Below are 11,538 nucleotides of genomic sequence, written 5' to 3'. Positions count from 1 at the left end.
TATTATGGCAAAGGTGTTTGCAAATGTTTGCTTTTGAGATGTGTTTGTGATATTTTGAATGCAGTGCTGTTCATTTTGCAAGAGATGTGAGGCATTTTGCATTTTATGTGTGCAATTCTTGGATTTGTGTGTAAAGTTTGGAAAAAAACTAGGCGAAAATGTGTGTAAGCAGTTAAAAAAACCTGTAATTATTATACTGATTTCTGAAGATCATGTGACACTGAAGACTGGAGTAATGATGCTGAAAATACAGCTGCGCATCACAGAAATATATTACAGTTTAACAGATATTCACATAGAAAACAGCTGTTTTACATTCTAATAATATTTCACAATTTTTACTGTATTTTTCATTATTTATATATATTATTTATATACTTAACTATTGCAAACTTTCAAACAGTAGTGTATAAACACCTCAATCAATCCAACAGAGTTCGATCCGGTTTTGTTTGTATCAAAACAAATCAAAATAAGAGAACTTTAGCCTAAAAATAGAAAAATATCTATCAATGAGATCAGAAAAAAAATCTTGTTTTCCCTTTGAACTGAGTTTATTTTTCTTTAGATATTTGTCCTGGAAAACAAGACAAAAATACTGTAAATCTCAGACCACACTTCTAGTGCAGGGTTTTATTGTTAACTAACACTAAAACTAGTATTATTATAATTGTTTTTGGTTACACTTTATTTTAATCTGTCCTTGTTACAGAGTAATATTAATTAATTACATGTAAATGGTTAAGGTTTGACTTACTTGCATGTAATTATACATAATTAATTGTTATTATTATAGTAAATACATGTAACGTGTGTAACAAGGACACCTTAAAATAAAGTGTTACAGTTTTTTACTCAAATAAAATACAATAAAATATATATATTACACGAAAACCCAAACTAAATGAAAATGACAACTTTTGCCTTCGCAACTACGTGAAATAAGTTAAACTGAAGCACTAAAATAACTGAACTAAACCTCAGAACTCACCTGTACATGGCTTCAAACAGGTCTTTGGAGTTCACGCCGAAAGCCTTCTCATACTGGTTCTTCCCTTCTCTGAGGAGGAGGAGTTACGAGAGAGAAGAAGGCTGACAAACATCAGTCAAGATAGAGATGTTTGTGTATGCAGAGAGTTTCTCACCGGACGGCGTCGCTCAGGTAATGCCAGCAGAGGTAGATGGTCCTGGAGCTGTACTCGATCGACTGACACAGAGACCTCAGGCTGGACTTGATCAGAAACATGCTGGACATTTCTGTGTTACTGTAGAGAACTACATGAGGAATTAACCACAACACACTTACATTCAGCTGTAAAGCATTAAAGCCTTTCAGTACAGAGGAGAAACTTCACTGTAAATGTGACTGATTAATACTTGTTCATTCAAAATAATCGTTCATCAGTTTTACAGTAAGTTACTGGATAATTCTGTGTCTCTCATTTGATTTAGAAACCATTTTTGCTCAGAAATTGCTAGTAAACGTCACAAGTAATTACAAAGAACCTGCGAGTAACATTGAAATAAACATGAAATTTTGAAGTAGAAAACCTAAAACAGTATTTTTGTGTAAAGTGTCTCCAATAGTCCTTATTTACAACATTATTTCAAAAACTTAATTAAAACCTTGTTACTTGAAATGAAATTAAAGTAATTTAAATAAACTAATATATATATTTTTTTAAATCGACTTGGTTTAGTTGCAAAAGCAACATTTTTCATTTTCATGATAATGTACTAAAACAACTATAAAAATAGAAATAAAAAATAATAAAGATGGCAAAAAAAACTAAAAAATGAAAATGAATTTGAAAATAAATATTAAAACATTAAATATTAACTAAAAATATAATAGTCTATAAAAATAACACTGGCTTAAGGGTAAATACACAGAAAGTTTCTATTTTCTCATTTCTTCACATTTTTCGTTTTTTTTTTCATTTAACTAACACTGAATAACCTAAAACACTAGCACTGAAAATGAAATGAAAATGTATAAAAACTATATATATATATATATATACAAAAACATAAATATAAAATTATTAAAACTAAGTAAAATCATTTTTTAAAAGTTCAGAATAGTCATAAAAACTATAATAGCATGATAATTACACTAAAATAACACTGATAAGAGATTGAAACGTTTGAATATGTCTCTTTTTTATATCTTTCCCTTTGAAATATTTATTACTGAAATATTGTGTTTATATGTTGTCACGGTGCACTACTGCGAGGAAACGAAGGAGCGCGGAGACGAAAGAGATCCAGAACAGAAAAACTCTTTAATGAAACCAAAATAACAGGGAACACACGCATAGCTCACGGGGTAAACATTTGAGACTAAACGCAGGACTCAGGAAAACACAGAGCTTAAATGAGGTATGTGGGGGTTCTTGGCATGGGGTGAGCTGGGGAGACAACGTTTTCCAGAGGGGGCTGGACGAGGAGATTTTAAATGATCCTTTACCTCTTCCACTTGGAAATTGGAACAGTTTAAATAAAGGACATCAATCAGCTCGATCAGGGGAAAATAAGACGTGGGGAGATCGCAGCAGATCATATCATCGTCCAGCCCCAGCTGGAAACACGCACTAAGAGCGGTGTCGTGTCAGCTCACCTGGTTGGAGAGCTCAAGGAATTTCTCCACATATCTCTCCACCCTCCAACCAGCCTGCCGCAATCACCACAGCCTGTCCTCAGCCTCTGTCATCTTGTATACGGTTCAGTCTTCTGTCACAGTGCACTACTGTGAGGAGACGAAGGAGCGCGGAGACGAAGGAGATCCAGAACAGAAATACTCTTTAATGAAACCAAAATAACAGGTACCACACACGTAGCACACAGGGTAAACATTTAAGACTGAACGCTGGACTCAGGAAAACACAGGGCTTAAATACAGGAACTAAATGGGGAACACCTGGAACTAAACGAGGAGATTAAATGGACACAGCTGAAACAAATGGAACTCAAATGGGAACAGGAACAGGAAAACCAAATATGGGCACAAACACGGGAGAAACTGGGTCAAGGAGAGAACATGAGGAACAAAACACAAGACTGTCCATGGGCGTGACATTATGTCCCGTGCCGTAACAATTCCACCAGGGAGGGGGGGCGGGCGCCCTGGACGCTGGTGCAGGCGTGCATGCCATAGTGGAGCAGGCAGACTAGAGAGCCATGGCGCAGCAGGCAGACTAGAGAGCCATGGCGGAGCAGGCAGAGCAGACAGACCAGAGAGCCGGAGCAGACAGACTAGGAAGCCATGGCGGAGCAGGCAGCTCGGGGAGCCATGGCGGAGCAGAAAGTTTAGGGGGCCATGGTGGAGCAGACAGTTCAGGGGGCCTGGCCTCGGCACTCGGCCGGGCCTCTACTGCCGGATCCCTATAACCCCCCACCCCAAAAAAATATTTGGAGAAAATATAGACCCCTGAGGCCTGACTCGGGAACTGTGGACCTCCCTGGGCTTGACTTGGGGACTGGAGCCCTCCTTGGGCTGGACTTTGGAACTGGAGCCCTTTCTGGAGTGGGCTCAGTGTGAACGTCTTCCTGTGTTCGTCTCCCTTGGTTCCTTGGTGCAAATAAAGTCTTGTCAACATATTCTCCAGCGTCTCCTCGTCCCTCGTGTGTGCAACGTGACACCCTTATGACTGGTTTTGTGGTATTATTTATTTATATATATATATATATATATATATGAAAATAAGTAGATAGAATAGGGCACACTAGTGTTAGAGGCTCTTTTTAAAAAAAATTATAAAACCGTTAAAAAGAATAGAAAAAGTCAAAAGAATAGAAAAAGAATTGAGAATGTTAGTGTTGGAGGCTCTATTTTTTATTTTTTTTTAAATAAAACAAGTAGTAACAATACAAATGGAACAGAGAGTGCAAGTGTTAGACGGTCAAGTGGTTTTAAAAAAAAAAATTGTTAAATAAAATACAAATAGATAAAATATAATTAGAATAGAGAGTGCTAGAGTTAAGTCAAATAAAGAATAACATAGAATTTAAATAGCATTTCATAATTGCATAATAACAGCAGATACCGACAACTGAAGTGTGAGGCATTTCATGAGCTCTTAATTATGTATGATCAATTCATGTCACACCACAGGACCATTTGATATAAGTTAATCAAGGGTGTAGAATTTGGTAGAGACTCTATGACATGTTCATAATATCAGCCACTACTAAACGGTCCCTAGCAATAATTTTGATCAAACAATTAAATATATGTGTATGTAATCACTGTTGTTGTAATTTTGGCCTCATCTGAAACAGGTCACACCATTGATATTACCTGAGTGAGGAGTTAAAGTTTCAATGAAGCACATTTAATACATGAGCAGAGTAAGAACATATAAGAGCCGAAGTGTTTCAAACATACGAGCACAGTTCAGCTGAATGATAAAGTTTACCCTCTTTAACTTTTGTTAAACTGAATGTACAAATCAAACTGAAATATTCGTAAAAATATTTGTAGATTTGTGTTGGATGTTATCTTTGGAATGGAAATATTTATATTTTATTTATATTTTAAACATCTTACTTTTTTCATCTATTTCAGTTGTAATAAAATTAGCGAGCTAAGCCAGTAGTAGTGCTGACAGTGTCGTGTAAACGACTGAAGACGTGAAAAGCAGAGGAACAGACAAACCTATTCAATTAAGTGAGTCATTTACACTATAACCGCTCTGTTTGATTCAAAGTCATGACTTCGATCATTCAGTTCAAGCGATTCACAAGCAAAAACCAGATCAAAAGAGCCATTCATCTTCGAATTTCGGCATCGCTTGCAATGATTAAAAAACACTTATATTAATCTGTGAAGGAGCTTTTCGAAACTCCGAATCAGTTTTAATCCATTGCATTGCGAAATGATTCACTGTTTCTAAGCGCTCCAATTGGATCACGTATCGTGAATCATTTGATTCAGGTCGGGACTTCGGAGCGGGTTTGCAAATCGCTTAGGCTACTGAAAGATTTGAGATTCGTGCTCCAAAGGCCCAATCTGAAATGATGGTTCATGAATCATTATTTAGATCGGAGCTTTGGTGCGGGTTCGCAAATCTTTTGATTCAGATCGGAAAAATTCAGAGCGGGTTCGCGAATCATTTGATTCAGATCGGAACTTCGGAGCGGGTTCGCGAATAATTTGATTCAGATCGGAATTTCGGAGCGGGTTCGCGAATCATTTTATTCAGATCGGAACTTCGGAGCGGGTTCGCAAATCTTTTGATTCAGACCGGCACTTCGGAGCGGGTTCACGAATCATTTGATTCAGATCGGAATTTCAGAGCGGGTTCGCGAATCATTTGATTCAGATCGGAACTTCGGAGCAGGTTCGCGAATAATTTGATTCAGATCGGAACTTCGGAGCGGGTTCGCGAATCATTTGATTCAGATCGGAACTTCGGAGCGGGTTCGCGAATCATTTGATTCAGATCGGAACTTTGGAGCGGGTTCGCGAATCATTTGATTCAGATCGGAACTTCTGAGTGGGTTAGCGAATTATTTGATTCAGATCGGAATTTCGGAGCGGATTCGCGAATCATTTTATTCAGATCGGAACTTCGGAGCGGGTTCGCGAATAATTTGATTCAGATCGGAATTTCGGAGCGGGTTCGCGAATCATTTTATTCAGATCGGAACTTCGGAGCGGGTTCGCAAATCTTTTGATTCAGATCGGAACTTCGGAGCGGGTTCACGAATCATTTGATTCAGATCGGAACTTCGGAGCGGGTTCGCGAATAATTTGATTCAGATCGGAACTTCGGAGCGGGTTCGCGAATAATTTGATTCAGATCGGAATTTCGGAGCGGGTTCGCGAATCATTTGATTCAGATCGGAACTTCGGAGCGGGTTCGCGAATCATTTGATTCAGCTCGGAACTTCGGAGATGGTTTGTGAATCTTTTGATTTAGATTAGGACTTTGGATCGGTTTCGCGAATCATTTGATTCAGATCGATCATTTAATTCAGATCGGAACTTCGGAGTGGGTTCATGAATCATTTGATTCAGATCGGGACTTCGGAGATGGTTTGTGAATCTTTTGATTCAGATCACACTGAATCATCATTTGATTCAGATCGGAACTTCGGAGCGGGTTCACAAATCATTTGATTCAGATCGGAACTTCGGAGATGGTTTGTGAATCTTTTGATTCAGATCACACAAATTGCATTTTTTTTTTTCTTTCTTTTTTTAATTAAACAGTACAAAACATTAAACCATTGAGACATTACAGTCATAGAAACAAAAAGAAAAGGTGTAGTAACATAAACTTGCATAAACTGCTTAGACTAGTCTTAAAAAGTTAGACATCTATTTATTCCAAGGTCAGTTACAAGAAGATAGATTGGTCTGAATCCAAAAAGTGAGACTGATTTCTCATGGGTTAACTGCTAGTTGGTCAAATGAGTTCTTCAGACAGAGAGTCTTAACATTGTGGCTTTATGCAACTGGCCCCAGGACACTGCTGCGTCGTTTGCAGTGTTTTTAAGCCTTGCCAGCTGAAACATTCAAGCGATTTTAAAGCTTTCAAGCACAAGAAGACACAAAACAAGTCAATTCAGCACTCGCACAATTGAGCTCTCTTTCACTTGAACGGACAAATACATACAGAATTATGTCAAAATACTCGTCTTGGTGAGTATTCACGAAAACTGTTGCTTATATTGTAAGTGAACAGAAACAGCTGATAAAGATGTGCATCATTACATTGAATGAAGTCTATAATAAACAGGACATTATTATTATTATTATAGCTACGGCCCTGGGATGAACAGAGCTTCTAATAGTTTCCATATACTTGTCAACTCTGAATAAAGAAAATAGAGGTTCAGAGCCAGATATCTGTTAATGTAAGGACATTTAGCTAGCAGGAAACACAATTAATCAAGTTATATTTTCCTTTGAGTAAACAATCCAAAGAAAACATCTTTAAAAAAGAAAGAAAAGTCACAAAATGAGATTGAGCAAATCTGAGCAAAATGTCTCGGTGTGGTTCATTGCCAAACAAGTGAATCTTCCTCAGAAGAGATAAAAAACATCTTGTATTATAATTGCATCCATAAGCTTTTAGTGAACTCATGAATCTGTTGTTTGAGCTCTTCATATTTAAGGAGTTATTGTTGTCTGCTGTTACTGTATGTTCCCACCGATGTCGAAATCAAACATACGCCCTTGACATTAATTATTATTTGCTTAGAAAAAAAGTCCCATCACATGTAATACATTAGATATTTTCAAATTCATCTTTTTTTTTAAACAACATCCAGTTTTGAATCAAATAAACTAGACAAGACAAAAAGAGCAGTAATTAATGGCGACAGCATGCACTTTCATTAATAGACTCGTATAACCTAGTTTTTGAAAGACATCTCTTCTGCTCACCAAGGCTGCGTTTATTTGATCTAAAATGCTTTAAAAATATTTTTTTTAAAACAGCTGTTTTCTCTGTGAATCTCTATTAAACTGTAATATATTTCTGTGATGCGCAGCTGTATTTTCAGCATCATTACTCCAGTCTTCAGTGTCACATGATCTTCAGAAATCATTCTAATATGCTGCTCGAGAAACATTTCTGATTATTATCAATGTTGAAAACAGCCCAATATTTTTGTGTAAAGTGTGATGCATGTTGTTTTCAGGATTCACAGATGAACAAAGTTCAAAAGAACAGCGTTTATTTGAAATAGAAATCGTCTGTAACATCATAAATGCCTTTTTACTGATGCTTTACGGTCAAAATTCAGCATTGCATCACAGAAATAAATTACATTCCAGCATGCATTCACATAGACAACGGTTGTTTTAAATTGTAATAATATTTCACTTTTTTTTAACTGTATTTTTGATCAAATAAATGCAGCCTCGGTGAGTTTATTCCGAACTGAAGTAGTGTAAACTGTGAGCTTTTACAACAGTGGTGTTATATTCACAGCACATGCATCAATGCAATCTAAATGAATAAATGCATGGATGTGAATGCGGATCTTTACCTTCGACACCAGGAATCCCTCCATGTACTGCAGGATCTTTCTCGGATACGGCTCTTCTCCGGCCATGATCAGCGGCGTCTGTGTGTGTGTGTGAAACACTGAGGAACGCAGGCTCTTACACACACATAATCAGATTACACAGATTATCCACGTCCAGATTGAGCGCACACAGACCTGCTTTAATCCAGAGGCTTTAAACTCTCAAAGCCAGAAGCTGCTTGTTCAGAGAGAACGAATGAATGAAGCTGATGCTTCAGCAGAACAACAGGATCATCCCGACCTGAAGATCCACAGCACGATTACAATCATACTAATCAACTCTATTCATTAAGAATATTCATTAACTATGTTTTACCCTCTGTACCATGGTGAAATCACTGTGGCTTTAACATGTTTTTAATATAACCCAGTGTTATTTTAGTATCTTTAAAATGCTATCAGTTTTTATTTCTGTATTTTCTGTTATTTTTTAAATGTACTTTAGTTTGTAATTTGTTCATGTCTATAATTTTTTTTTTAATTCTTATTTCAGTTTTAGTTTTTTTAGTATAAATCAAGATGATAAACATTATTATTATTATTTTTTTTAAAGAAGTCTCTTTTGCTCAGCAAGGCTGCTTTTATTTGATAAAAAATACTTTAAAAATTGTGAAATATTATTAGAATGTAAACCAGCTGTTTTCTATGTGAATATCTGTTAAACTGTAATGTATTTCTGTGATGCGCAGCTGTATTTTCAGCATCATTACTGCAGTCTTCAGTGTCACATGATCTTCAGAAATCAGTATAATATGCTGATTTGCATATTTTGATATAACTTTTACATTTATGAATTTGGCAGATGGTTTTATCCAAAGCAACTTTGGATAAATTTTATCAGTTTTTTAATCAGTTTAATGAAAACCTAATAATTAATCATAATTAAAAAAAAAATTTAAATAAAAACAACCAGAATAAAACACTTGCTAAAAAGAATAATGCTATAATAATATCATTACATATTAAAAATATGTTATTTGTTATGCTGAATGTCACGTGAGCATTAACCATCATGAGAGAACCGTGAAACTGCAAACATGTTATTAAATTATTGAAATATTAACCTTAAATCTCAGGGTAACTGAATATTTGAGCTCAAATGGAGCAGTTTTTGACTCGATGAGAAACATAATTTGCTGGGGGGGAAATAAAATAAATAAATAAAATAAAAATGAACAAATAAAATATTCATGGTCCTTAAAAGGCTTCATGTTCTTTATGAAAAACATAATTTGTTGGGGAAAAAAAATAAATAAAACAATTGAAAACAAACAAACCATTTAAATATAATAAAATAATTTGCTGGGAAAAAAATTAAAATGAAAAATAAGACAATTAAAAATTAGAAAAAAAATAAAACGACAAAAAATTATAAAAAATAAATAAAAATAAAAAATAAACTCTTCATGGTGGTAACCAGGCTTCATGCGCTCTCTGAAGCTCATCGAGAGTGAAAGGACGGCAGATTCCCGCAGAGGATCCAAAGCACTGCTTTATTGAGATCAATAACACGAGTTCATACGAGTCACAAACATCTTCAGCGTCTCCATCGTGTGCTTTCCTCTCAATACTGCACTTGTGTCGAGGAAAACAAAGCGTCCTATTCCTACACAACAGCACACGGAGAAACTCTCATAACACTCTCTACAACTTCAAATTCAAGTCATGAACCGAGGATTGTGGTCTATACAGCAGATCTTCAGTACAGACTCAAACACAGCTCAGTCTGTGAAGAAAACACATTAACTAACTCAACTCAACCGTCCAGAAAACACAGATTCCACCTCACAATCAGAACTAATGATATTAAACAGGGTCTAATGTTAGGGACTGCATTTAGGGATTGTTTCTTGAAAATAATACACATTTTTTTCCTACACATTTATTATGATGTGAAAAATTCTGAATCTCATTAGTCGTTCAAATAATTATTATTATTTTTTTTTAATTAAATGTAAGGCATTTATACATCATGCTATTTATTTTTTGTATTACTTTTAGTTTCACTGTCAAATTTAGTGTTAAAAAAAAATAATAAAAAAAATCTAATGAGAGTAGTGAGAATCACAAACCAATTGAAAGCAAGATTTATGAATGCATCACAGAAATTATTCTGAGAATTTGAAGAGAACTGAAGTAACCATAAACAAAGCCTAAATAACTTGGAAAAAAAAATAAATAAATAAAAAAATTATAATACAAATAAAAATGAAATAAAATCTTCATGGTCCTAAAACAGGCGTCATGTTCTTTAGGATTTAAAAAAAAAAAAAAACATAAAAATTAAAAAATCAAATAATTAAGAATAAATCAAAATTTAAATATTGAAAAAAAAATAATCGTTAATCCTTAAATAGGCAACATTATTTGCTGGGGAAAAAAAGAAAAAGAAAAATGAAAAAAAAAAAAAAAATCAATAATAAAACAATTTTTTTAAAAATAAAAGAAAAACATCTTAATAATTCTTAAATAGGCAACATAATTTGCTGGAAAAAAAAAAAAAATAATAAAAAATAAAATAAAATAAAATGGCTTCACATTCCTTATGAAAAACATACAACATGCTGGGGGAAAAATCTTAGTGTTCCTAAATCAGCTTTCTTTAAACAAAATGCATTTTCTTATGTTTTGTGTTCTATGTTTAGGGTGAATGTGACCTGGCTGTGTTTTGATGAGGTTGTTCTCTCAGTATCGTCTGGATCGGTGACGCGAGCGTCTGCGGCTGCGACTGCGGCTGCTGCTCTGGCTGCGTCTGCGACTGCGTTCACGTCTGCCGCCGTCTGCTTCGCTCTCTTTCCGCTTCTGCTGCTTCGTGGCTGCGCTGGTGTGTCTGCGCTGGTTCTGGTTCTGCGCGGCGCAGATCTGCAGGTCCAGATGGACGTCGTCAGTGTTGGTGCTCTTCTTGAGCAGGTTTCCCAGCAGTTTGTCGCGCAGCTGGCGCTCTCTCCTCTGTAGCTCCAGCGTTCGCTGCTTCTCGGCCTCCACGCGGCGCAGCTCGTCCTCCTGCAGCTGTCTGCGCTCCTCCAGACGTCTGCGCTCCTGCTGCTGCTGCTGCTTTAGCCTCTGCACACAACAGCATCAGCAGCTCACATCTCAAGTCCAGTCAGCTTTATTTATACAGTGCTTTTAACAATACAGATGTTAAGAAAATAACGTGTGATTTACTAGAGGCTGTGACAAAATATTAATTGCTGCAGTCTATTTAAAAGTGTGTAACTAATTTGCATGAATATATATATTTAAAATACCAAATTTTTTTATATTAAAATGACTCGGCTTGAATAAATGATTCAATGAATCACTCATAAAAACTTCACTTGTTGCATAACTGGATGAGTCAGTGTTTTTGAACGAATCTCTTGAATGAATGATTCAATGACAAACACATTTTTAACAGTCACCTGTCGCCACCTAGTGGAGAAACAATGCAGTCGACACAAACGTTATTTGAAGCGCCAGTTACTTTCAGAAGATGACTTGCTCTATTTTGATAGC

At 35.8% G+C, this 11,538-nt stretch overlaps 1 protein-coding gene and 1 long non-coding RNA gene across 2 annotated transcripts in view; both read right to left on the bottom strand.

Moving 5' to 3' along the window:
• Positions 1-9,517: 9,517 nt before the first annotated feature.
• LOC107697806 (uncharacterized) lies at positions 9,518-9,982 on the bottom strand. The gene is made up of 2 exons (XR_001635242.1): positions 9,805-9,982; positions 9,518-9,769 (listed from the first exon to the last, which is right to left on the bottom strand). It is a non-coding gene; the product is annotated as an uncharacterized LOC107697806 (long non-coding RNA).
• Positions 9,983-10,547: 565 nt separating this feature from the next.
• The window catches only part of akap17a (A kinase (PRKA) anchor protein 17A), a 9,866-nt gene continuing 8,875 nt past the window's right edge, over positions 10,548-11,538 (bottom strand). Inside the window, exon 5 of the mRNA XM_016498658.1 lies at positions 10,548-11,116. Within this exon, the coding sequence (XP_016354144.1) occupies positions 10,729-11,116 (388 nt within the window). The 3' untranslated portion in view covers positions 10,548-10,728. The remainder of the gene's footprint in view (positions 11,117-11,538) is intronic.

This window comes from Sinocyclocheilus anshuiensis, unplaced genomic scaffold (assembly GCF_001515605.1).
Source record: "Sinocyclocheilus anshuiensis isolate Anshui unplaced genomic scaffold, SAMN03320099.WGS_v1.1 scaffold1123, whole genome shotgun sequence".
In the NCBI taxonomy this organism is placed as follows: Eukaryota; Metazoa; Chordata; class Actinopteri; order Cypriniformes; family Cyprinidae; genus Sinocyclocheilus; species Sinocyclocheilus anshuiensis.
The sequence above is the reverse complement of the archived record's forward strand: the minus strand, read 5'-3'. Positions and strand labels throughout refer to the sequence as shown.